General features: G+C 44.8%; 1 protein-coding gene across 4 annotated transcripts in view; it reads left to right on the plus strand.

The window, feature by feature from the left end:
* Nucleotides 1-27,800, plus strand: part of RIN2 (Ras and Rab interactor 2) — an 86,428-nt gene that overhangs the window by 47,202 nt on the left and 11,426 nt on the right. For 2 of the 4 annotated variants that reach the window (XM_062571331.1, XM_062571332.1), the window contains exons 3-8: nt 283-377; nt 7,491-7,683; nt 8,361-8,472; nt 12,467-12,539; nt 15,622-15,713; nt 18,813-19,964. In XM_062571331.1, coding sequence (XP_062427315.1) covers nt 283-377; nt 7,491-7,683; nt 8,361-8,472; nt 12,467-12,539; nt 15,622-15,713; nt 18,813-19,964 — 1,717 coding nt within the window. Of the gene's footprint in view, nt 1-282; nt 378-5,194; nt 5,244-7,490; nt 7,684-8,360; nt 8,473-12,466; nt 12,540-15,621; nt 15,714-18,812; nt 19,965-27,800 lie in introns of those variants that run through there. The other 2 variants (XM_062571334.1, XM_062571333.1) reach the window with 2 other exon arrangements.

Raw genomic sequence — 27,800 nt, forward strand, 5'->3', positions numbered from 1 at the left:
AACCATTGTCCTCCTGAAGCTACCAGTGTTACCTGGCCTCTAAGGTAGTGCCTTGTGGGTAACTGCGAAGCCTTTGGATGTGGGGTGGAAAACGGGTTTCATTTCCTCTGCCGGGATTGCAATTTGTTCGATTTGCCTTTTTCCTTTACAAGAGGAAATCCATGTAGGATGGGATAAAAAAAAAAAAAAAAAGTTGTAATCTCGGATGACTAAACTTGCCCAGGCTCCGTTTCCACGCCTCTTCCACTCACTTGACGTCATATTATTTTTGTCCCGTTGCAGCTCATTGACACAATTGCCTCAGAAATCGGAGAACTGAAACAGGAGATGGTACAGACAGATCTCGCACTGGAGGACAAACCCGCTGGTTTGCAAAGGTGATGAAAAAAATGTTTATTTCCGTAGCTCCTGACAGGGAAACAGGATGGGCATGTTTTCATGGTGCTGTTTTCCGGGGTGACGTATGCCCTGCCGCGTTTCAACCTGGCAACACAGAGGGGGGTAGGTAACCTCGCTCTTTAGAGCTGGACTTTGCTTTTGTGCTGGAGGAGTGTCTAGAGACTGGTTGTTCTGTATATTTGCCCTAACAGTTTCTAAAAGCAACTGATCTTCACCAGTACTTCCTTTTTGCAAGGCTAGGACACAGCTGAGTGTCTAAGGGAGGAAACTTCTGATGTTATTCCCATTGTGTATGGCAGTGAGCTCTGCTTTCGCATTGAAAAGGCTGAAAATGTCCATTGCTCCGGGGGCGAAGATTCAAGATAGCTTTTACCCAATAACATAATTATTTATGTTCTCAGGTTAGTAAGTAAAAGAGTGGTATGAGCTGAGCCGTGTCATAGGAATATTTTTGGGGTATGGGTTTATGTTGGTTTATACGTGAGTATCTTGCATATAAAAATTAGCAGATGGATGGATTTTGTTAACATTAAAATGATTTGAGATATAAATTATAGTACAGATTAAGTTCTGGTGATCATGACACGCAGGTAAGGAGTATCAAAACTTGTAGTCTAAGCCTATTGCTGTAAGTGGAAATAGTGGGTATTTTGACTGTGAGGCTTGTCAGCAGCTATTTAACAGATTAATATCCAGAGGATATCTGATATTTTAATCATTGTGTTAAGGACAAAAACGCGTTTTCTCCTTAATGGCAAAATATTTCTTGCAAGAGAAGAGTCACCAATCTGACTGCACTTAGTGGGCCAGTTTTATTGCTAGCGGACTGTTTTACAAGGCAGGGAGTTAATGAAGTGGCTAATAGTTATTTACTCAGAATTACATCCACATGTTTAGCTAATTTTTTTCTCTCTCTGTAAATACTTCGGAAGTGTGCTAAATCTTACTGCAATTTATTTGAATTATTTACATTAACTAAAACATTGAGCAACACCTTTGTTGCCCAAGTGGTAAAGAACATGAGACAAGGGAACTAATTAGTGCTTGGCAAAGCATCTGGTCATATGTTGTTCAAGTGCTAAAGCTTTTGACAGCACAGTTCTTTCCAGGGGCAGAAAGCATACTTTCTCCATCTGAAAGGATTCAGCTAATTAATTTCAGAGATTGTTAACTAATTTTGCTTTGAGAAAAGGCTTCTTCTTACTGTTGAGTGCAACGTAAGCATGGGAGCCTGTGATCTATGAGTTCCAAAATCCTGATGGAAGCACTTAACTGGGAACAGTCAATTGAGATCTCTCATTTTACAGAAAAGGGGGACTTTTTTGTTTACTGCCTCTATTTTGAGTGCAAATTATATTTTGATTAAAATATGCAAATAAAACTGATCTAAAAAAGGGAATTTCTATTTCTACAAGTCTTTAATTGAATTCTGAGTCACATCAGAATTGACACTAAAAAACAGCCGTCCAGTAAAAAATAATAATAATAATAGAAAGAAATTTATCCTTTTTTTGTCCTTTTAAAGATGATAGATATAAAATCTGAATAAATGAATTAAAGTGAATTTTATATGACTATATACATCTGAAGTTCATGCTTCTGTGTAGATAAAGGTTGTATCAAAGTTAGTATAGATTATATAATTAGTTGTTCACTGATATATTTTGGTTATTTAGAATTACCAGGCAAGATTTCAAACATTTCAGGTAAGGTTTTCCAGAGTACTTATTTAAACTAGATGCCCATAAAAGATATATATCCTATTCTGACTACTTAGACCTCTTGAATTATTTTAAAACTTTGTAATTAATGTAGGTTGCTTTAATTACTGTATATTTTGTTGTTCAGAAGTCAGTATCTTGTTATGGCATTTGGATTTGCATCTGGAGAAATCTGAGCTGAAAGTTGTGCAGTATTCTTGTTTGCTTTTCACTTTAGACTATTTCCACATGCACCCAGAGCACTTTTGCAAAGGCAGTGTTTGCAAGAGGCCTTAGTTGTATTCAGAAAAATAAGTACATGAAAAATAAGCACATGAAATTGCATGTCTGCAGTGTGTTTCTGTGGTTGTGTAGTGAGTTTCAGGTTTACACTCCCAGACTATATTTTGGATATTTCACCCCTTTTACACCTCTAGCCTGAGTAAAATTAAGCATGAGTCAAGTAACAAGGCCCACATATATTATTTGTAAGCATGTAAATGCGATGCAAAAAAAAGGGAGGAGGGCTGTCAAAATGTCTTCAGAATGGGACACTCGGGTCATTGATTTTGGTATTCCACAGTGTTTGATGCCCAGACCTTGGTCCCCGTGCAGGAATGTATCTTGTTTATGCAGGTGAGTGGAGTTGTCACAAAAGGGCACAACTAAGATGCATTTCTGGTCCGCAGTGTACTGGTGGCCCCCTCTTCCCTTAGCCTGTTGTGCCATGCGATGGTTGGGAGGTGATTTGCTGGGTGGTAGCAGCTGTTGCAGCTTGCTCCCTACATGCTCTGTCATCATGATAGAAGCAAGGGCAGAACTTTGCCCCGTATCCTTCATGCTTTATGCTGGACAGCCTTTATGCATATATATCTTTCACATTTTTCCACTTTAGTTATTAACTTAAATAGAGTTTAAGTCTGTGACTTGAATGGTGGATTACTTCTGGTATCGGCAAGGTTATTTAACCTTCTCCACTGCAGGCTGGTCCCCTCCCTTTAGCTGCGAGCAGATGGAGAAAAGTGTGACAGTGCAGCTGGTGAGGAGTGGAGGGAATCCTTGGAGCCTTGCTCCCTCTGCCAGCTGATGCTTGATATGACTATATATGCGATGCTGGTGTAGTTAAAGCCTGCTAGTTGGCAGGATTTACAGAAATGCAGACACTCTTGCAGCTGGGGAGTCAGTCAAACAGCCAGGAACCTGCTTTAACTGCGCTAGCTATGGGCAGCCTTTGGCAGGACTGTAGCACTCCTCTCTCTGCAACTTTAGGAAGATGCACTTTATCTCCTCACCCTTGCATCTGGACAGGGAACAAACAGAAGGAATATCACTTGCTGCTGAGGAACAGCCAGGTGAACTGTGGGAGAATAATGCCTCTGGCTGCAAAGCTGTGCAGTGCAAACCTCTCTCCCCCGAGTGCAGAAACAGTGGCACGGCTTGTTAAGTTGTGTGTGCTGAGGAGAAGCTGAGCATCCTAATGGCGGGGGCAAAGAAGGGACTTCTGCCTCTCCCTTTTTCCTTGGGTAAGGTGGTCCTAGTGCGTGAGCATCCTAAAAACAGACCAATCTCAGCAAACGAACGCAGTGAGGAGGTTTGGACACATCCAAGCGCAAGCTGGTCCTTATCTTTACAATTTTAATCTAGTCTCTCACTGATGTTGTTCCTAACCCTCCTGACTGTGCACAATCCCTCTCTTCCTGGCTAGGCTGTTCATCTGGGATGAGATGCTAAAACTGGGATGGCTGATAAGCAGCTTTCTCCATAGCACGGGTGCAGACTCAGTCCCTCCAACTCATCTCGTACCCTCACAAGGACAGATCAGTTCTTCCACTGTTCCCAGTGGTGCAATAGTCCTGGAGCAACCTGGTTTAAGGGCGACACAGCGAACACATAGAGCAACATTGGTTGCCCTATTAGGGTGCAACTTCACTAAGTTAGCACCCCTGAAGAGAAATATCTTCTCCCAGACCAGTGTCTGTCCATGCAGGAGGTCTGGCGGGTTCAGAGAGCAGATGAACTAAGTAATCCTAAGCCCTACAAAAAAGGAGCAGAAAAGTTAAAAGTTTACGTCACAAGGACAGAGCAAGAGATACAGATAGGGTTTGACAAACTGTAAGAAAAATACACATAGAGCTGGTGCATGGGGGAGGACAGGAACATTTGCTTTGCATGGATGTGAGTGAGGTGTATGTTACAGCCCTATAGGTATGAGGGACAAGATCATCCTGAATTACAGGCTTCAACCTGTTCGTTCTCCTTTTGACAGTGAGCTAAGCTTAATCAGGATGTAGCAGTATTGTTTATCTCAGACATTATCTTTGTTTACTTCCCACATGCTTGTGGGTTTTCTTAAATCTAAGGAAACTTGCATGAATCATGTATTTTCGTTAATCCACTGTGAATAGCGTCGAAATCCCTGGGAGAGTATAAATCATTGGGAGGGAGTGGTGTAGCAGCACCCCCACATTTAAGCAGACCATCCATGCAGATCAGTTTGGGTGTTTGGTTTTGTGTGACCTGATCAGTTTGTCTTTTACTGGGAGTTGCCATGAAGAAAACAGGGGAGTTAAATTGTTGCATAAAACACAGCATGTTTGGCTAGTGTGTGTTTGCTGGAGCAGTTTCTTACTCTGAACACGTAAATTAATCTGGTATTCCCATGGAATTCAAATGGTTCTTCTTCTCCCATGCTTGTTTTCAAAGAAGTAACATGTCAAGCACAGTCCCGAAGGGTTTTGCTCTCTGAGGGGTGACAAAATTCCAGACCTTCCATGTGTCAAGATTAGACTGGAGATTTGGTACCTGGATCATTAATTAAAGAAAATACTTTGAAGGAAAAAAAAACAGCTCAGAGCCTGACGCTTATCATCGCTGGCTGATTTCAGGAGGGGGCGGCAGCAGCTGCAGCGAGGAGCTACCTGGCTGCAGGTCAGTATGGTGGAGACCAGCGCCTTGCAGCCTCCTGGCATCCCGGCATGCAGGAGGGCTGGGGCAGAAGCGCCTAGTGGTCTGTACTATCTGCCAGGGGCTTCTGACAGCTCCTTATTCAAACTAATCTTCTCCCTAGTAATGTTCTGGGTGAGTTTGATTTGCAAATTTGGCAGCATTAAAGCACGAGCAGAGAGGAGGAATGCCGTGACTTAGGTGAGTACACAAACTTTTACTAACTCAAGCTGATTTCATGGTGACAAGCAGCGCCTGGCCTGATGGCAGATACCGGTCATGCTCTTTCCTTTGCATATGATGTAATTTCCTTTTGTGGGCAAAATTTGCTCCCTCTCAAACATGTTCCTTCTGCAGTATTTTTCTTCTATACCTCTTGAGCAAGGACTGGAAATAGTCTTACTTAGTTGAATCTGCAGCTAGCATCAGCGTATAACCCTTGTTTTGCCCAGGTGTTTCAGGTTGGGCATTTTGCATCCTGGAACACCAGATTTCACTGAGATTGGGGCAGTAAAGGGAACCTCGAATTCCTGTTTGGGCAGTTTTCAGAGCTCTGTTACAGCTTCAGTGGCACTGCTTCCCTGCCACACAGCGCGTTTCCCTGTACTTGGTGTCACAGCGTATCGGTGGTTGTTAACAGCTTTTGACCCTAGGGGAGGATCATCTGCTTGGCGGTTTGGTTTAGGTGCCTCGCGAGTCTCAAAGGCATTGCAGCATAAATAAGGAAAGGGCAAAGGAGGACAAAAAGAAGGGAGAGGCCAGCTGGTGACCTGGGGGTGATAACTGATGCAGATAACTAAAAGTTTGTCTGGGTGTGCCAATTTGCCTCTGACCATGCAGGGAAAGAGTGAGCAACCACCCCCCATGCACACCCAGTTACTTCCCTTTTCACCCTTATCTGGAGATGTTGCAAGATGCTGACCAAAGCTAGAAAAAAAAGTAGTTTCCCCCCCCCTTCTTTTCTTACCCAGCACTCCTGTGCTCATGAAGCCTCTACCATGCTTGCTCTGACTGCAGCAGCTGGCCAAGCGAAGGCAGTAGGTGCTGTTAATGCCACTTACTGCCAGCCAGATCCCCAAGAGCCATGGGAATAGTCTGCAGCAGGGCCCATGCAGCCATGTTGCCCAGCAGCCGCTCAGGGCAGACTCGCATCACGGTCGAGTTTCTCCTGCCACTGGAGAAAACCTCTGACAGTGGCATCAGCAGCGCGGGTGCCTGAGGGGCTGTTGCGCTGTGGTTGCTCCCGAGGGAGAAGGGATCACGGGACATGTCTGCAGCGCAGCAGCAGCGGTGGGACTTGAACCAGGGGCAATGGGGAAGCTTTGTGTAACAAAAGCAACCCATGGACTACCCGGTTTCTTTGGATTTTTAATACCCAACAGATATCTGTAGCCTTCAAGGATTTGTCTTGATTACTGAATTTAGCAGTAAATTTTAAAGTGTCCTGCTCGTAAGTAGATCTTGAGCTTTAATTAGTGTGCCAAGTTCACACTTAGTCCAGCTTTTGCCTCTGCTTTTTACACAGGAGTTGATCCAGAACCAAAGGAAGTAGGAGCACAAATATATAGTTCCCCTTTTCTGATCATGACAGATTTGTAGTGCTAGTGTGTGCAATAAAGATCTTTGTGGGCAGAAATGTCAGTGTGCTGAGGACTTTCTCTGAGCACAGACCATGCAAGTTACTGTGGATGATTTCTTAGTGAAGCTGTGCCTTAGACAGGGTTATCTGTGGTTCATATTCTTCTTTTCCTCTGCCTTTTCCTATCTTCTTTTGTCTTTTTCCCCCAATGATATTTCTGACCACACATTAGTGTATTAGTGGAGGAGACCAAGGATGGATAAGCACCTGAGAAGCTGTCAGGGTTAATGGAGCAGAGATGGTAGTCAGGCTCGGGATGAGCTGCAGTGAGGTTATTTTTGATCAGGTTTCCTTTGTGAGAAAAATCCCTGCGGGCAGAGAGAAAAGAAAATCGTGTTTGATGCTGTAGAGGCCAATAAGTAGTTCAGCGCTCCGTTGCCAGAATACTGAACAGGTTTGCTGGCAGGCAGGACAGAGGGAGGTTTCTGTGCACTGCAGCTTTTGTAGTCGTGCTGGGAATAAAAATATCTGAATTGCATGAATATTAATCCCTGAACATAAATCTCTCCAAATGCAAACACAACAAGGAAATGGGATTAAGTGTTGAAATCAATTCATACATGCCTGTACGTGTGTATCTGTTTGAGGTGACTGCTGAATTTCAGCAAGCTAGTGGAAGCTAGCTTTAAGCTAAGGCTTAGCTATTTAGCTAATTTTGCCTATACTAATGATAGGAATTCTCAGTAGAAGAAACAGCAGTCCAGGGTGCCAGCAGTGCCACTAGCATTGTAGTAATTCTGTTTGCTGGACTGAGTGATTGCTTATGGGAGATTTGCATGTCTAATTTGTTTTTTCCTTTTTCTTCGCAGCCTAGTAAAGGACATGGATAATGTCTCTCCTGAGAAAAAGGATGTAAAAGGCTGTCCCCGGGACTCTGGCTATGACAGCCTGTCCAACAAGCTAAGCATATTGGACAAGCTTCTCCATGCTCACCCTGTGTGGCTGCAACTTGGTCTGAATGACACTGAAGCCATGGAGATTCTGCAGACGCAGCCGCCTGGGGTAAGAAGTCAGGTTTCTGATCACTTGTTGCAGCGATTGTTGGAAAAACTATTTCTTGTGTGCTTTCTCTAATCCAAGTGAGTCTGCTGGAGCTAAGAGCTAGACTGCTGCAGTTGGCGCTCCAGAGCAGGACCTTGCTAAGCAGGACTCTGACAGATACCTTTCCCTCAGAGAGAGAATTGCTAAAGAGGAAATTCAACCACATTTTCTCCTTCACCAGTGTCAGCATTGAGGTTGCTAAGATGGAAACCAGGCACTTGCTGCTCAGATGAGGCTGGTGGCTGTTTCTGCATCTACCTGCCTGCCTCTCTCCTGATGCAGAAGAGTTGCAGGAATGGGCTGCTGGGATACAGGAGCTCTCCCCCATCCAGTTCCCCCAGACTCTGCAGCCTGAGCCAGGGCTGGGATTTACTGTAGGTTAAACTGGAGAGGTCACACATGAGCATGAAGAACTGGTGTCACATGCCTGTGTTATACAGAGATGAGATATTTTTCTAAAAGTTCTGGTGTTACTTTGCATTAAGTTGTTGAGTGAGTGAAATTCTGAGATGTTTCACATAGGAAATCCAAGACTGTGGGGTTTTTATGTTTCCGTTCATCTTTAATATCTCTGTCTCAAATTTTTAAGGCATCTTTAATGAAGCTAAAACCTTATACTTTCCTCTTCTCCACCACAGATATTTCTGGTTAGGAAATCAGCAAGACTGCAGAAAAAAGTCATATCTCTGCGTCTGCCTGGTGAATGTGGGTCCTGCCTGAAAGAATTTGCAATAAAAGAAAGCACATACAGTAAGTTACGAATTACAAACTTTTCAGATAATGATCACCCTGTATGAGCCAGGTGCTTTGCACTGGTGAAACCTGCAGCAGAAAATCATCCAAAGTCATGGAAACACAAACTGCCTAGTGATCTCTGCTGAGGGTATGAAGAGTTGTTTAGGCAAATCTAAGTGTGGGACAGGCATATCTTGGAGAGAGAAGCTATGAAGAAACACCTACGCCTGCAGGGTAGACACTGGAGTATTTATGTGTTTTTTTTTTTTTTTTTTTTTTTTTACCTTGCTGAGTTGGAGATGCATTGCTTACTATAGGTAGATACCATCTTCTGCAGAAATAAGCAAATAGCAGAGTTCCTGTAGTTTTTGAAACACTGCTGTACTCATCTCTTCAGAGAGTGGAGAGGAGAAATACTTCTGATATGAAGGAATAAAAATAGGAGACTGCAGCTGGTGAGTGTACATGGTGCAGAAACTACAAACAAAGGGGCTTATTATAACAAGGCAGTGAAAACTGGAGATAAAATTAGCAACAAATTCAGTTAAATGGCCCTGAGGTAGAGACTCTGTAGTTAAACTCTGTCATATTTTATTACTGACCTAAGTTAACTTCAATTGTTTTCTCCTTTTTACCTCTCCCTTCCCTCCCCACCAGCAGAAAGTTAATTCTATGTGTCTGATTTTGGTTTCAATCAGAATCAAGGCAAATAGAAGAAAAAGCTACCAACTTCTTTGGTATATAATCTGTATGACCTAAGGCTGTGTCCTCAGACTTGTTAAACTAATGAATTCCCTCTCTTCCCTTTAGAAAATAAAATAATATTACATTGTCTTTCATGCACAGAATTTTACCACAAGGGGGAAGTATCTACTGATGCTTTTACTCACCAGTCATGATTGAGGTTTTCATTGCAATTTGGGATCTGGACATGCATCTTCTCTTAAACTCCCCCACAAGTTCACCCACCCGTTTACTGTGCATCCCTATGAGTAAGAAGTCCAGCAAAGGGGGCAGGAGACCTGCAAGGATGAGCAAGGAGCTCCCTGCTACTGGCTAAATTCAGACAGAGGAAGAAAGTACACAGAATGCAGAAGAGAGGACAAGCTACTTGAGAGAATTGTAGGAATGCAGTCAGAGTATGCAGAGATGCGGTGAGGAAGGCTAAGGCCCAGTTGGAACTGAGTCTGGCAAGGAATGTTACGAACAACAGGAAGGGCTTCTTCAAATACATCAGCAGCAAGAGGAAGACTGGAAAAAATGTGGGCCTGCTACTGAATGGGGCGGGGGCCCTGGTTACAAAGGCTGCAGAGAAGGCAGAATTACTGAATGCCTTCTTTGCTTCAGTCTTCACTAACGGCAGTCCTCGAGAATCCCAGAGCCTGGACATGAGGGAGAAAGTCTGGAGAAGGGAAGACTTTCCTTTGGCTGAGGAGGATAGGATTAGAGATCTTCTGGGCAAGCTTGACATCCACAAATCCATGGGCCCTGATGAGATGCACCCACGGGTACTGACGGAGCTGGTGGATGTTGTTGCCAGGGCACTCTCCATCATCTTTGAAAAGTCTTGGAGAACTGGAGAGGTGCCTGAGCACTGGAAGAAAGCCAGTGTCACTCCAGTCTTCAAAAAGGCAACAAGGAGGACCCAGGCAACTTTAGGCTAGTCAGCCTCACCTCCATCCCTGGAAGGGTGATGGAACAGCTCATCCTGGATGTCATCTCCAGGCATATGGAGGAAAAGAAGGTGATCAGGAATAGTCAGCATGGATTCACCAAGGGCGACTCATGCTTAACCAATCTGAGAACCTTCTCTGATGGCATGACTGCCTGGGTACATGAGGGGAGAGCAGTGGGCATTGTATATCTTGACTTCAGCAAGGCTTTTGACACTGTCTCCCATAACGCCTTCCTAGAGAAGCTCAGGAAGTGTGGGTTAGATGAGTGGACAGTGAGGTGGCTTGAGAACTGGCTGAAAGGCAGAGCTCAGAGGGTCATCGTCAGTGGCATGGAGTCCAGTTGGAGGCCCGTGGCTAGTGGCGCCCCCTGGGGTCCCATCCTGTTCAACTTTTTCATCAATGACCTGGATGAGGGGACAGAGTGCCTCCTCAGCAGGTTTGTTGATGATACTGAGCTGGAAGGAGTGGCTGATACACCTGAGGGCTGTGCTGCCATTCAGAGAGCCCTGGCCAGGCGGGAGAGCTGGGCAGAGAGGAACCTCCTGAGGTTCAACAAGGGCAAGTGCAGAGTCCTGCACCTAGGGAAAAATAACCCTACGCACCAGTACAAGCTGGGGGCTGACCTTCTGGAGAGGAGCTCTGCAGAGAAAGACCTGGGAGTGCTGGTGGATGACAAATTGACCATGAGCCAGCAATGTGCCCTTGTGGCCAGGAAGGCCAATGGTGTCCTGGGGTGCATTAAGAAGAGTGTTGCCAGCAGGTCGAGGGAGGTGATCCTGCTGAGTGATCTTTTCAGCCCTGGGGAGGCCTCATCTCGAGTACTGTGTCCAGTTCTGGGCTCCCCAGTACAAGAGAGACATGAAGCTACTGGAGAGAGTCAAGTGTAGGGCTGCGAAGATGATCAGAGGGCTGGAGCACCTGCCCTATGAGGAACAGCTGTGAGAGCTAGGCCTCTTCAGCCTGGGGAAGAGAAGAGTGAGGGGGGGATCTTATCAATGTATACAAGTACCTGAAGGGAGGGTGTCAAGGGGATGGGGACAAACTCTTTTCAGTTGTCCCATGCAAAAGGGACAAGAGGCAATGGGCAGAAATTGAAGCACAGGAAGTTCTGCCTGAACGTGAGGAGGAATTTGTTCACTGTGAGAGTGACAGAGCACTGGACCAGGTTGCCCAGAGAGGTTGTGGAGTCTCCTTCTCTGGAGATATTCAAAGCCCACCTGGATGCAACCCTGTCTACCATGCTCCAGGTGACCCTGCTTGAGCAGGGTGGTTGGACTAGAAGATCTCCAGAGGTCCCTTCCAACCTTACCGATTCTGTGATTCTATGATTCTATGTACATTATTAATTTGTCTTTTGAAGAAATTCCCTTTTTGTGGGCATACAAATGACTAACTTGGCCTGTCCTTCAGCAACACTATGCAGGCAGGCAGTGAAGATCCACCCGAGAGCTCTGGCTGCTCTAACTCAGAGGTGGTCAGCAGCAATGAGACTTCTCTCTCCCCTTTGCAGAAGTTGTCTCAGGCTATGCAGAACAGATGTCAGTGTGTTTTAGGAACCTGACTGACACAACTGTTGTATTTCATAAATGCGCTCCCTTCTGTTATTCTGGTCTCAGTCACGAGGTGAAAGACCTAGGTGGTATCACTCTAAGAGCTTCCCCTGCTCAATTTTTTTTATCTGCTGGGTAAGATTTGTCATTGGCATCACAGAAAGCTTAATGTCAGTAAAGTGGCAATCACTTATATATCATTATTACTGTGAACAAACATTTATAACAATATGGAAGAATGATTTGGAGAAAAAAATTGTTCATGCTCTTTTAATTGCAGAGTAACATTTTGGGGGGATCTCTAGAAGAGTTTTGGTATAATTTTACTAGGGAAAAAAAAGATGAGTTGAAATTCAGCACAAGGCAACACTGTGAAGCAGAATTGTCTTAGACAAATTAGTAGGAAGGACTGCAAGAGGAAGAAATGAAGATAAAAATTAGCTATATTAGTATACTAGGTTAAACAAAGCCTCAATGGTTGGTTTGTCTGATAGTAAAAAGTTGTGCAATTCTAGTCCCATTTGATCTCTTTCCCAAGAATGAGAACAGATTTTTGGAATGCAAAAACAAACCCACCAGCAAGACTCTCAGAACAGTCTTTATAATGCCTTTAGTGGAGACACGTGCTCCTCCACACAGTTGTGTCTGATTAACCAAACAGAGGCTAGTTTGGTGCAAACATGTTGCTAATTTTCTGGAAAAAAGTAAATATTTTTTATTAAGCTTTTTTAAGAAACAGTGGATAGATGTGTGACTCTTTCCCTCTTGTGACTTTCTTCACAGCCTTTTCCTTGGAGGGATCTGGAATAAGTTTTGCTGATTTATTCAGGCTCATTGCTTTCTACTGTATTAGCAGGTAAGATGATATGATGTTCTGAGTTTCATTTGCTAGACTATCCTGAAAAGAAAGAAGAGTCTGAAGGACTTTCCTGGCTCAGCATGATAAAAATATTACTGATCTATAAATATTCCTGGGCAGTCGTAGAAAGTAATGGGCTAAATAACAGATGAGAACTGGAAGTAAGGATCTGTTGTGTTTGCTGCTGATTATTGAAAGGATGGTTTTATGTTGTCTACCCAGCTGTGAGGTGTTGCTAAGCTTAACTTGACTTTAGCTGTTATCTTTTAATGCTTTCTCAGCTGCTCTATAATTCCTTTAACAAGCACCATAAACTATCAGCCATCTAGCAATGGAGTTGCTAATAATATGCATTTTTGGAGGATACTGCATAAAGGTCTGATCACACTGGAGACCATGACAGCTGAGAGGTTCTGTACACTGCAAACAACAAAAGTGGTTTTATTGGCTTTCCAATATATGAGTGCCTGACTTGTTTTTCAGAGAAAAAATGCCCAATATTTTGTCTTTTAAGCTGTTTTTTAGTTCACTAGTGAAAAATCCCAGACAGATGCTCAAGTCCTACATTTATCCACAGGTGGGACACAGGCAAACTGCACACCTAGTTACATTTTCTGAGGGATGGGGACTGGCAATTTGAAGGTCTTTGGCTTTTTACTGCAACACGATTGCCAGTGACAATGTAGTGATTTCCAGTGTAGGAAATGCTTGCTGGCCAAGGATGCACTTGAGTTGCAGGGCTTTTTGTTTTTTTTGGTGGTGGAGAAGCAGCTAGAAGCCCTTGGCTACAGGCCTCCCCTGCGCCAAGCTCTACATGCATGTGATGAAAGAAGCATTTTATCACAGAAGTAGTTGGTCGGCACTTGGAAAGGAAATAGCATTTAAACACAGTTTTGTGATGAGAGGTTCTTTATCTTGTCACCCTTTCAGTTCTCACTGGGCCTAGCCAAACTCTGGTAACTCTCTGTCAGTGTATAAAGGGCATTTGCAGCAAATGTAAAGTTATTTGCATTAGTTGATTCCTTTTTTACTCCAGGCACAAAGTTGGTTTGGATTTGCCAGGGCTAAAAGTAAGCCCGCAAACATGCTGTAGTTTGTTGCCTTGCTCCTGTGTCTCATCCCTGAGAGTCTCTCTCACAAAGTAGCTTTAATTTTATTCATAGTATTTCAGTCAGCGCAGTGTAAATTTAAAATGCATGTCCTGATGCAATTTGGCCCCCTGTTTAGGTGCATAAGGGCTTATACAAGACTGCGTGTCCAGGCTGTTCACCCACATGTTGTCCTCTTGCTTTCCTTGTTGCCCTTTGAGGAAGAGAAAGGAAGTAAGAGCTGAGTGACAATCCCAATTTAGACATGGTTATAAAGATTTCCTAGTGTTTATCCTACTTGCTTTTAAATACAGCTTCAGCTGCAAACTTGTCCACAGATAAATCAGTAAATAAAGCTCACCTTTGATTTGTGGCATGCTCTTGGAAGCTGACACTTATTTCCCCGTTCAATGTAGAAATATCTTAAGTGTTTCTGTTTGCCTAATGTTTCTTAAGTGGCAGCACCTATCCAGCTTCCTTGTCCTCCTTGCTAGTGGTCTAGGACGTGTAGACCGCTTGGAGAAGTGGGTGGGCAGTGGTGAGATGGAGGGCGTACTGTTCGGCACATCACAGCAAAGCCAGGAGGGTTTCCTGCAACGAGAGGGAATTTCTTGCTTCAGCTACCACATCAGTTTATATGAGAAGTCAAGGGTTACTTCTCTTAGTATTTATTTAGAAAGTGTTCTGCACTGGTATAAATCGGACTGGATTTTACGTGGTATGTCGCCGAAAATGTCTTTTCACATACTTCTAATTAGTGTCTCAGCCTCGTGCCTATGTTAGATTTGAATTTGCCTGGAGTTCTGATAGACTGATTTTTCAGCAAGTTAGCATGCAACTTGATGATATTTCAGCATTTAAAAACCATGTCTGTCTGCTGCAATAGATGGTTGGCTTGTTTGCAGCTTTAGAAAAAAATAATCCGGTTGTATGTAGGATTTCTGTGCTCCATTTCCTCTAATCTACTCTAATCAGATAGGTACTTCTATTACAGATTTTACAATTTAGCATGCATTGTTGCTTGAGGATGTATTGGTACCAACTGGGTGGGCAAGAGCTATGCTGTCTGCTGATGGTAGTACTTATGTAAATGTAAGTAAAGCTAAGCAGTTTTGTCTCTTAAGATTTCTGTCTTAAAGCTTTTTACACTGGCTTTGGCTTATGTTATGCACATTCATACATCTGCCTTTGTAAACATCCATTGACCTTCTACTATTCATATATCTATGGTATAGAAATGAGATATAAGGATAAATTATGAAGACTTTCTTAAATAAAATGTGTTTTCAGCCTAGGACAGAGTATCACAGAGCAGTTGAGGTTGGAAGGGACATGTAAAGATCCTCTAGTCCAATCCACCCTGCTCAGGCAGGGTCACCTGGAACAGCCTGTCCAGGACCCTGTCTGAATGGCTTTAGAATATCTCCAAGGGTGGAGACTCCACAGTCTCTCTGGGCAGCCTGTTCCAGTGCACCGATACATCCTGCCTTAGCACTTGGGTGGCTAATTAAAAAAAAAAAAAAATCTCATTTAGATTTTTATTCTGAGAACAAGATGTTCAATTTTGAGAGAACTTAACAGTGTATTTGGAAAATATAAAACTTAGTTAAAGGGTTAAGGGGCAGATAAAGCTTTTGCATCACGTTAGCTTGCTCTTAAAAGTTTGGATGTTAAAGCTTCTGCTATATTCTGCTATAGCTATATAATTATATAGCTATAATGCTATAATAAGGTGGGGCTGTAGAAATGAGCCCAAAGAGAGTCCTGGGGACTTCAGTCTCATTTGCACTTCACATTACTTCCCAGTGTAAATGAACCTTGGGGTTGGTGCTGTCTACTCTGTATACTGTGTGTTTAAGGCTCTTGCTACTCGCCATTGCTCAAAAAGAGTAAGAATCTGAGCTCAACTACTGTCTGCGTTGGAAACAAATAATTCTTAAACTATAGATGTTATTGTGAAAACGGTTATTGTTTTTCTGCTGTACAAACAGGGATGTCCTGCCATTCACCCTGAAGTTGCCTCATGCTATTGCAGCAGCAAAGACAGAAGCTGAACTTGAAGAGATTGCTCAGCTTGGATTGAGTAAGTAGCTACCTGCATAGCTCTCATTCCCTATAATATTGCTATAAGCTTGAAGAAATAGTCTGCATCAGTAAATATTCATTTTGGTAAATGAGAATCCAGATAGCATTTGGAAAAGCAACCTCTCCAACTGGGAGGGTCAAAGCCTTGTACTCACCAAATGGTGACCTTGGCGTTCTTCCATCCTTACGTGCCTTGTGTGATATTCTTGTTTCTGTTGTTTCTTTCCTTCCTTCCTTCCTTCTCTCTCCTCTCTATGCAGCCCCTGGGCAGATGCAAGGCACGTCTTGCAGTCGCTAGGCAGAGGTTTGAGGTAGCTTGTCCTCCAGGCTGGAATGTTGGCTGTGGTCTCACACTGCAGCCTTTAGCTTGATAATTTGCTGTAGTTGTCAGGAGGGTGTGGGAACTATAGTTCACTGTTATCAAAACTGTATATTCGGATTGATGTGTTATCAGTTACCTTGGAAAGGCAATTTTGCTACCACACAAAGCCACTGGAGTCATATTAGCACAAGGAGGTATGTGTGCATAACATTGGTAGAATGTGTCCATGAACTTTGGTTTGCTGAAGGTTTTAAAATACAAACAGAAAATGCTAAGCCATGTCTTTGAAGGATGCACAGCTTGACTGCTACAACCAAGTGCAGCCTCATTGCAACATGTCTTTCGAGCCTGCAGCAGATGCAAAGCCTGGCAGGATTTGAAACATAGGCTTGACCCAGATGAAGCATTGAGCAACTCCTGCAAAGTGCTGAATGGCCTTATTTGTTTTTGGAGGAAGAGAGAGCTGACTGAGGGCAGTCTTTGTCCCAGTAGATTTTTGAATCATCTTCATTTCAGAAATGGATCTTCAGTAAATCAAGGTTGTAATGCAAGGCTCTCCAGAGATGTTGGGTGGGATTTTGCAGCAAAGTCATATCTAATGGTACTGTATTACTTTTGCTTTGCATTTTGTTTTGCTGCACTTGCCCTGACAATCAGGAATTCACTGCAGAGAGGACACAAATATCTTCTGTGCAGCTAATCTGCAAGGTTAGGTAATTAAATGAAAGTATGGATTTTTATGGGGATGCAGGCAAATTGGGAGGCAGTGTAATGAAGACAATCTCCCCTAGAAATCTAGAGGCCTTGAAGTAGCATTTAGGCAAGTGTCTCCACAGAAGCTAATAATGATGGTGTTGAGCAAGCTCTCCAGAGTAATGATGCTGTCTTTTCTCCTCTGTACTCAAGAGCACTGTGGCTTATATGCTGCAGGCTTAGTCTTGTTCTTGGACCGTCTTTGTGTTTGCAGCTTGTGTTTCATTTCTTTGTTTTAAGCTAATGCATTTGAAAGCTGGAAGGAGACTGGTGGATGATTGGTGTATAACTTTGTGATTGGTATATTTGTAGTCAGTGGCCTACTGTATGCCAGACTAAGATCACAGTTTCTGTGGGCAAAAAACCAGCAGCCAAACTGGGAATTTGATGGAGTTCTAGGTGACTACATACAAAAGAGCACACCAGGAAGCCAGGCCTGCAATGTGGTTTACCCAAGAGATGCCTAAAAACTCTCAAAGGGACCTTCGTAGCAGAGAGGCGCAAAACAGCCTGATCTGAATGCTAAGGACCAGAGCTCCTGCCAGAGCTCTGTTATGCTTTAGGCTCAGAGGAAGTAATACACAGTGCAGGTCAACAGCATGTAGCCCAGCAAACTGCATCCGGAAGAACTGGTGGTAAAGGTTTCAAGGCTTTTGCCAACCCTTTTTTGGTCTCTCTTCACATGTTTCACCTGCTGTGGTGCTTATCTCATGCATGTTTGCAGCAGCCTGCATGCCAAGCACACTGGCCAGCTGTTGAGGGATCTGCAAGCAGGGTGTGAAGTTGTGGAGCAGGAAAAAAATAGCAGCGTCGCATGGCTGTGCAATGTGCCTCTCCTAGCATATAGTAGCCCCTAGTATACTCCCTACATATATTCCCAGGTATATATTCCTTGGAAGTAGCCTGTCACCTTGGGCTGTACTTTGTTTTCTGCCCTGTGGGCAGGACACAGCTGCCAGACATGGATGGACTCCTGTGGTAGAGCTCAATATGTGAAATTCATGCCTTGGGCTTCAAAAGGCTCATTTTTGCCCAGCAGCCAAAAAGAGACACTCTGGGGAAAGGGGCCATGTCAAGCCTGGCAAATTGTACCACAGTCTTCCTCTGGTATTCTTCCCTTATTTCAGTCTGACTGCTGTGCTAGAGGGCCAGTCTGGTTTCAGCCATCAGAGCCACAGGAGCTGATGGGCTTTACTGTTACGGGGTTTTGTGCACTCGCACTGATGCTTTGCTTGGACAAGTAAGGAGACGGCAGTGGAAATTTGCTGGTTTAGCACAGGTTTTCCGCACTGTGCTGATGGGACTGCACATTCAGTCTATTTATGTGCTGCTGAGTGTCCAAAACCTCTGGCAGCCTGTGCAACCGTTACAAACATGGGGCTGCAAGCCAGGGCTCTTAAAGAGGCACGAGCATTTGATCAGTGTAGCTCTGAAGGTTGTGTGGGCACCTGACATAGCAAAACATGAGCTGAGTCTTCCTGTCTAGATTTATTTGCTCCCTGTAAACAGAAACCAAACCCCTAAAAATTCCGGTTTTGATTAGTTGCCATAAGTGGCTGTCAGCTGGTGTAAATCAGCCTAACTGTTGGATTTGGTTGAGCGAGTTTATTAACACCAGCTGAGAATTGGAGTCTTACTTCTCCTGCCTGATATGCTGGTGAGTAGCTTATGTCCGTTTTAGCCTCAGATCAGTAAGGACTGCTACGTTACGATCTCTGTTCCTTTCTTTGGTTTTCAGTTTACTTTTTAGCTTAGGTCTGTGGGCTGATTCAAAGCTACGCACTGGCTGTGACATTTATAAACAAATAGGAGCAGCCCCCGGAGTGTAGCGTGCAGTTATACTTGCTAGTGCTTTAAGAAGCTCGCTATGATTGCTCTTCATCTCTCTTTTTTTTCCTTCCTTGAATCATAAAAGGTTGTCTAAATTTCTTAATACTTCCAAGGGGTTACGTTGAGCTGAACGGTCTGAACGCCATCTGCATGCTGTTTGCATTCTTACATTAATACAATGATGACTTTCAGATTTTTGGAGCTCGCCGGCTAACAGCAACCCCCCGAATCCTTCACCTCCCCGCCGGCCCGCGCCTGCAGACAGCGCTTGCAAAGACGCACGCCAGCTCTGCCTTATAAATGGCGTGCATGCTATACGAACCCGAATGCCCTCGGAGCTGGAGTGCAGCCAGACCAACGGAGCTCTGTGCTTCATTAATCCCCTCTTCTTAAAAGTGCACAGCCAGGACGTTAGCGGGAGCCTGAAAAGGCAGAGCCCGCGTGCCCAAGACGTGAATGGCACCGAGAGGCCTCGCTCCCCCCCGCCCAGACCGCCACCTCCTGCTATTAATAGCAGCCTGACAAGCCCACAGCTTTCCCGGACTATAAAGCCGGCGAGCATGCCAGCAACGGTCAGCCAGAAGCAGCAGCGAGACTCGGGTTTGCAGCGGAACAAGCCGGCCCCCGTGCCGCCGCCGCGGCTGAAGAAGCAGGCTGTCTGCTCGGAGGCGGAGGGCAGCGGCAAGCCGGCGGCGGCGGCCCCACAGCCCGGCGCCGGCTCGGCGCGCGCCTCCGAAGTGCCCGGCGCTGCAGGTGCCGCCCTGCCTGCGCAGGATCCGGCAGCCTCCAAGAGGAGCCCGGCGGCAAACGGTGAGTCGGCGGTGAACGGTGAGTCACCAGCGCAGTGGGATGGAGGCAGGCAGAGGCTGAGCGACATGAGCATTTCCACCTCCTCCTCTGACTCGCTGGACTTCGATCGGAGCATGCCCTTGTTTGGCTACGAGGGGGACACTAACAGCAGCCTGGAGGATTTTGAGGGGGAGAGCGACCAGGAGAGCATGGCCCCCCCTTTGAAGCCCAAGAAGAAAAGAAACAGCTCGTTTGTTCTCCCCAAGATTGTGAAGTCTCAGCTACGGAAAGTCAGTGGCGTTTTCAGTTCCTTCATGACCCCCGAAAAGAGGATGATAAAGAAAATCGCGGAGATGTCCCAGGACAAGCGCACTTACTTTGGCTGCTTAGTGCAGGACTATATCAGCTTTCTCCAGGAAAACAAGGAGTGCCATGTCTCAAGCACCGACATGCTGCAAACGATCCGGCAGTTCATGACCCAAGTCAAGAACTATTTGTCCCAAAGCTCCGAACTTGACCCCCCGATCGAATCCCTGATCCCAGAGGACCAAATAGGTAAGAAATACTGCCCGGTAGTCTGGGGGAAGCTGAAAACGTAGGATCCGAGTCTATAGCAATAGTCTTGGTGCTAGTTTGGAAGGGAGGGAATTGACTTTGCTAGCAGAGTTTAAACCATTGATTATTTGAGTTTTAAAACAATCTGTACTGTTAATCCCCCATTTGCTGGCACGCTTTTTTTTTTCCCCTGACTTGTGTTGAAATAGTTTTAGATGCTCCAATGCACCAATTTTAACCATATGTTAAGCATGCATTGGAGCCCTAAAGCCAGAATTTGTTAGAAACCAGCAACATTTAAGAGCAGAGAAATGTTTCTTGGCAGTTTCCTCTTGAAACAAATCTCATTCATCCAAGCAAATTCTCATTTCACTCCTAGCAAATCTGCAGTGTCCCTACCCTTGAAGCTAAATAAAAGGGATATGTAAGTTTAAAAAAAAGAAAAGAAAAAAAATGCTGATGAACTATATATTTGAATACATGTTTTACCAACAGAGAGAGACTTGTGTAACTGCAAAAATGAAATTGTTGTTGCTGTATAAAATCTCTCTGTCCCTCTGTCTTGCTGAGCCTGAGCAGTATTTGTAAAAGAGCTTGTAAGCCACATTTAGGAGGTAAACATCCCTCAGGGCAAAATACTTTCCTTCTGAGCTCACTTCAAACTTGCTTGTTTTTTTCCTATATCCCAGTGTCCCAGCATTTGGCCCAGTGCAAAACTGGCAGATAGTTCTTTCTCTGGGAGTAGCTGGTGATTTTCTGTTGATGTTTTTATCTATCCTTGACTGAGGGGAAGGATTCTCTTGTAACCTCAACTTAATTTGTACCAGGTCAAGCCAAAGTAGCAAGCGCTGCTGCAGCAAGTACTACACTACTAAGGGTTTCCTCAAAATCAAGACACTTTCAAAGACACGGAGTACTCCCACTAGAATAATAAAGAATGTAAACGTGGGTGTTAAGTGGAAGAAAAAGCAAACTGAACGCTGGTGTGGGTTTCCGCCCACGGGCTTTGTGGGGCTATTGGACAACGAAGTACAGAACTTCTGTGCTTGTAATTTGGTTTGACTTGTACTTTTCACTGTAAGGGTGGGGTTGAGTCAGACGATGGGTCTCTAGAGACTGGCAAAATGATGTCTGCTTTTAAATGTCTCGGTAGTTTGGAGTAGCTGAAGTTATAAAGCATAGTAACTAAGCTACATTGGTTTTCTTCAGCGACAGAAAGTCTGACTTAGATCATGCAATTAAATCTAACTAATTAAAGCAGGGTAAGCAAATGAAGAACTTGCTTTTGAGTCATCTGCTGCCTACTCCTGGAGCCTGCAAGCAGCCACAGTGGATCAGGAGCATCGGATGGTGCTGATCTCAGCAGATAACTATGTGACAGCAAGATTTAATCATCCCTATAGAGAAGAACTTCTTAAGCTAGAACAAAAAGTCAGCCTTGCCTATGACCTTGGGGTTTTGCTTGACTATTTCAATGCAGCATTGTAGCCCAAACTTTAACTTTGTAAATGGTCAGTTATTCTTTCTTTTTGGTTTATGAAGTTACAGTACAGCTTCTTCCTCTCGATGTAGCAGCAGATGGCTGTAGCTTGTAGCTGCAGCTGCCCCTCGCAGCGGAGCCCCGGTGCTGGCGCAGGTGGCATGAAGAGAGCCCGTGACAGTAAGTCATCAGGTGTCTCAGCTGCCTGGGCCCTTTCTGCTCCTTCCAGAGGTGCTCAAGCCAACCCTGTTCTGCTTTCCACCACCCTGCAGGACAGTTGCCTGGTCAGGTGCCTACAGGTTTCGTGTTATCCTGCTGTCTCCTGAATGTTAGTATGTGCTAGAGCAGCATCACCCACAGCTTATCACAGCCCTTGCTGTTTGGGACTTAAACCTCCTGTGGCTGTTTAAGGACCAGCACAACACATAGCTTGTCTTGGGGCACTGCTTCCCTCGCTTCTCAGGCCAACGAAAGACTTTGCAAGACTTTGCAGTCCGCTGCTGCTTGAATTGCAAATGTTTGGGAGTTTTTGTTTATATCTCCCCTTTTCCTGGCTGTGAGCAGGAAGGAGTCAAGCTGAGTGTCATCATTTTGTCAGGTGATCGCCGGATAGGATCTAGCATCTGACCAGCTTCATCGCGATGCCCAAGCCCAGGCCTAACCCAAGGAATGCCTAACTTAAACATTTTGGCAATAAGGTATTAACTGACGGCATGGCAAGGTGCCTGAACATCCTCCTCAGTATTCGCTTTGGTATTTCTAACACACGATGAATTTTGAAATAGTGAGGTTTAAAATGGGCTTAGACAGAACGGGCTGGCCCCTTGTCAGTGGACTGTGCAGTGTCACAGGCACTTGGATTTATATTAAGGTATCATGGCTGGGAAGAGTTGGAAGGCATATTGAGAAGCCTGTTAACTATCCCTAGATGGAGAAGGATTTTCTTTCTCTGGCGAAGATGAAGTCAGTTACTTGCCCAGTTACCTTCCCTTTCCCTTCTCCTCCTCTGCCAGCGGGCATGAAACTAAAATTAGCAGTCCCCTTGGTAGCAACTTTTTACATCTCAGGATTTGTCACATACCATTGTAGCATCCCCGTTCCCAGGCTGAAGAGCTCATTTCTTTCTGTCCTTCCTCGCAGGTGCTGGTTTCCAGCCTTTTACCGTCCGTAGGGCTCGCTTTCCTCCAGACTCTGCCGTTGGCCTCTCCTCTGTAAAGCGCAGGCCTGGAACAACCGCTTCCAGCCTGCTGTTAGACAAAGCGCATTTGGGGTGTCTTTTCTTACAACCTGTTGAGCTGCCCATCGAAGTCTTCAGTTCATAGGACTCTGAAATGCTGACTTCATCTTCTGTGGCGCCGTGAGCTGCTTGATTGCCTTCTGCTTTGTGCTTTTGCCTTTGCGCTCTTCTTGCTGGAAGGCAATGTTTTGCTTTTGTCCTTATTAAACTCTCTCTTGTTAGCTTTAGGCCTCTTTCCAGCTTATGAAGACAAATTTAAACTTGCTCTCCCAAGAGCTGATGATGTCTTTCTCCCACCCCCGCCATGATATCATTGCAGGTTTTGTGTATGAATTGTTTTATTTCATCATCCAGATTCTTAACAAAAATATTAAATAGCCCAAAGCCCAGAGCTGACCCCTGCAGGACCTCTTTTGAAATGTCTGTGTGTTTGACAGTGAACCATTGATAGCTGGGCGCTCAGTGCAGTATTTCAACCAGCCGTGCACCCACCTTATGGTAATTAGAGCTAGACAGAATTTCCCTTGTTTGCTCATAGGCAAGTTGCATGGAAGAGGGTTAAAGGCCTTTAGTAAAGTCAAGATATAGCCCAGCTCCTACTCTGCACTTCTTTACTTGGCCAATTATCCTGCTAAAGGAATGAGAATGGTATGTCACTATTAACTCTTGAAAAGCTCACATGGGCGTTTTTTAGCACTGTCATATTTTTTCAAGGGTCTTGGATATCTATTTTAGGTCTTGTTCCCTGCTGTTCACCCTAGCATCTCTTCATGTTGAGTTGAGGCTAAGGGACCTGGTCTCTCCCATGGTCCCCCTTTCACTGAAGAGGGAGGGGACAGGGCAAGGAGGAAGCAAATGGGGAGGGCCTGGAGCAGAGGCAGTCGACCTGGTTCTGCCTTTCCCTGTCATCCCTTCCATTTGCTTTCTGAGTTATTCGCTGTTCCTTTATTGCTACTTTTTTCATGAGAAGACACGTTTCCTTCACAGCTATAGCATGAGTTTCAATTAACTATCAGTTGGTCTGATTAAAGCAAAACAAACCGAACGCAAATGTCTGTGATTCACTGGTGTGTGCTTTAGGTAGGTAAAACGAGGGGAAGTATTATCATCATAGAGACCTTTCTTGCCTGGTTGTTCAGCCAGTTTGCTTCCACCACTGCCGCCTCCCTCCTCCCACCACTGCTGTGTCTCTGCCTTCCGGGCTGTGTAGGTGAGCAGGGACCATGAGTCACGGGAGGTCTCATCTTCAAGCCTTGCTCCTTCTGCAGAGATGTCTTTGAGCGATGGCCTAGGTGTATGTGAACGTCAACATCCACCAAGAATTGGTGACTTAGCCATTCTGACTGAAGCTGTCTTAAAATAGATCGTGTTTAGTAGTGCCAAACTGCGAACATGCAGGATATTGGGGAAAATCCCAAAGGCAGCAAACGCAGCGTGGTCAAGTGCCCTGCGTTTGCATGCCCTATTGCACCTAAGCAGCATTTTGCTCTCAGCCCCCCGAGCAATGCTGCTGGTGCCAGAGTGCGCTGTTTAGTTTTGCAGCAGCTCCCAGGTTTGCTGCATCTCCTGACCGAGCGCTGCAGGATGGTTTAGCCATTGCAGGTGGAAAACGGCTCACACATGAGTCTTCAGTGCTCTGAAACGTGCTAGGGTAATCTCAGTGGAGCAATGGCAATCGATAACAGGGAGCAGAGAAGGCTTGGAAACGGTGAGGAGTGTGCAATTTCAGGCAGCGAGGTCTGCGAAGAGGCTGTGTGAGGACACTTACTGTGACTCATGTGTTGTCCTCTCCAGACGCAGACTCGTGCGGTTTGCAGTGAAACAAAATAGCATGTCAGCACAGGATACAGATGTGTTTCCACAAGTCACAGCGAAACTAGCTGGCTGGCCTTTGCAATTCATTTATCAAAGCATTTCCAGTTCCCATTTTGAGGCTAGAGACTAATTATAAGTATCACTGCAGGAAAGCTAAATAGGACTTAACTTAAAATGATAATCAGATTAAAAAAAATCTGAAGCATGTATGTTTGTGTTTTGAAATATTTAGTGTCCAGAGGGGATATATGGAAACATTTTGCTTTTGTTGAAGTTAACAGGAGTTTTTGTTGTTTGCTTTGATTTGATCTGAGAAATATACAGAAATGTTAACTCAGCAGATCAGTCCGCAATTCACCACTTGTAGACACTAATTTGAGTAGGAAACGCTCCCAAACGTAGTTATCACTATCACAGTCTTGTAACGCCTGCGATTGGTCTGAGACCCAGATCACAAGGAATGCTGTCCTTCCAGACTTCAGTAATAATGTAGCTATTAATATGCTCCTAAAGCCTTTTTAAGTTTTTGTATGAATTAGGATAAGTATGGATATTATTGTTTACCATAAAAATGCCCGATCGTTCTGACGCTTGCTAAGTTCTTGGCCTCACCAGCTCGCTAGAATTTGCTGCCTTTTTAATTGAGGGCAGAACTCCCTGGTTCTTGTATCTATTCCAAGAATTAAGAAGGAAGATGAAAAGATTAAGGAAAAGAAACTGTGGACACATTGCTGTGTCGTCTTGCTATTGACTTTCTCTTTGCTGGTTAATTCTGTGCAAAACTGCTGCAGTAAAGTGCCAGTCTCTCCTAGTCTACCGTTACCAAGCCTAGCCAGTGCTAGGGTCTCTTTGCAATCACAGGTATATATCTTTTATTTAATTTATATCCTATTAGGTGTCATGTAGTCACTGTACAGCACTGAAGGAGCTGCTACCAATTTTTTTTTTTTTTAATAGATCAGGGTAAGAACACAGAAACCATTAGGAACAGCTGTGAGTAGTGATCCACGAGGAAGTACTTGGATGCTTTTGCATCTTCTATTTAGCAGACCAACGGCGGGGAGCTGCCGCACGGCGCCCTGCGCGGAGCTTTGGGCATACCTACATGAGCTGTCTGCTCGGTGCCTCGGTGCAGCTTCAAGTCTGTTTAAATTCCCTGAGAAACTGGGGAACGTGACTGAGTAAATTTGAAAGCGATTGCTAGGCAGTGCTCTAGGAGCCTGGGATGAATTGCGAGTATTAAGCAACTCCTCCTCCCCATTTTGCAGAGCCATAAAAATCTCTGTGATTCAACTGCACTGGAAGCTGTGGGAGTGGCACTGACTAAGGGTTGAGGGCAAAAGACTTAACACTTCCACTTCCCACCTGCAGACAACAAGACCAAGGAGAAGCTTGGGCTCAGTGGAAGAGTCTCCCGCAAAGCCTTCTGGCAGCTCTTTGCTGAAGCAGCGCCGGGATGGTGTAGGCAGCGGTTGGGCCAGCTTTCCGCTGGAGCCTGCGGGGATCAGCCACAGGAGCAGCCGAGTTTCCACATCTCCCGTCCCAGGCCAGGGGCTCCCTCCTCATCCAACCAAAGGAGTCTGAGATCCCGCGCTGAATTCTTTCCAGAATTTATTGAGCCTCCAGCTAGCAGATACAGTGGCGACCCATGTTATTTTGATGAAGGGAGACTGGCACAAGCCAGCTGTGCACAGGGCTCCAGGGGAAGCTGGCAGAAGTTAAAATTTCATGGGGATGCCGAGTTCTCTCTCTTAATGAGCTGTTTGGCAGCCCTGGCTGTTTTAATTCTGACTTAAGCAAGAGCAGGCAGCTGGAATGCAAACAGCAGACGTGTTCTGCTTACAAGTAAAGCTGTTAAAGGGGGTTTGCTATTAAAAAAAAGAAAGAAAGCAGTAGAAATAAGTAAAATAAAAAAAATTGTCAATAAAAATAAGGCATAAGGCATCAGTGAAGCTAGCAAGGAACTATGTGTCCTGTGTAGAAATTAGCAACTGTTATACCAACAGGTCAGAATTGTGCATTTTCCAGGGTGGAAAAATAATTTTCGCCACTAGTCTTGAGAATGACTTTGATGGCAGGGAGTTTCTGTTGCTGTGCAGAGGGTGCTGCTTTTGCTTTTCTGACCAGGTTTGGCAGTGCTGTTTATGGTGGTTGTGGCTCTGCTGAATACAGTAGATAAGGATTGGTCATCTGAAACGTTGCCGCTTATATGATGGGTAGCTCTGGTCCACTGAGCTGCCGGATCCACCTTTCACGCTGTGTGTTTGTCCATCTAGGTCACTGTGAACATCTGTCAGATTGGCTATGTCTTTACTGGTGCCCTAGGGAAATCTGGAAAATCAGAGCGTGAACGCTGCTCCTCACATTGATTTGTTCCCCCGTCCATTGGGAGAGAGAGCCCAGCTGCCTTTAAAGCCTCTGGGAACAAGGCAGCTGTAGCTTTGCGTGCATCCCTGAGGGTCTCAGGAAGGAAAAGCAGCTACAGAAGTCCCAGGAGCATTGGGGAGGGGGAAATGGGAGCTCCCAAAAGAGTCGAACATCTTGGAATTGCATGCCAGAGATGTACAGAGTAAGTGCTTTGTATGAAGGAAAAGCACTGTAAGAGGAGGAGTGTGCAAAGGTATGTTTGTGTGGGAAAGAGGGGCATGAAGTGGGGAGCCAAAGAAAAGATGGTTGAACAAGAATAACATCCTAGTTAATCTAAATGGTGTCTGAAAGCATGAAAGCAAAAAAAAAAAAAAAAAAAAAAAAAAAAGAAGAAGAAGAAGAAGAAAATGAAGTAGGCAATGCTTGTTGTTGGAAAAAGCAATGTGCCCCCTCCCTTTAGAAGTAGTCTACAATCAAAAAAAAAAGAAAGAAGAAATAGGCAAAAAAAAAGAAAGAAAAAGCAAAGATTTTAATTTGAAATTAAAGAAGCCTGCAAAGGGCATGATGTTTAATGAAATTTTTATGAGTCACCACTAATAGGAATGCCTGCTGCTACCTTGTGTAATCACGTGTTCCAGCAGCGCCACGCTCACCATCTCTGTTCTTTCCACTGCCGGTCCCTGCGTGCGCTTTATGCATCTGCCTATTGCGAGTTCCTGCCTGCCCAACGTTGGGGGCAGTGGCCAGGCAGAAGGGTCCCTTGTCTCTTCTGACTTTGTGGGAGTTCACTACAACACAAATAATTAATGTAAGCTCTGTTGCCACAGGGACTCTGAGTGGGAGAAGAAATTAGCCTATAAAGTAAAGGTTTGCAGAGAAAAGGTTTAGCATAGGACTTTCGCTGTTGATGTGGGCCATACTTTGAAAAAGGAGAATG

This window comes from Rhea pennata, chromosome 3, assembly GCF_028389875.1.
Source record: "Rhea pennata isolate bPtePen1 chromosome 3, bPtePen1.pri, whole genome shotgun sequence".
Classification (NCBI taxonomy): Eukaryota; Metazoa; Chordata; class Aves; order Rheiformes; family Rheidae; genus Rhea; species Rhea pennata.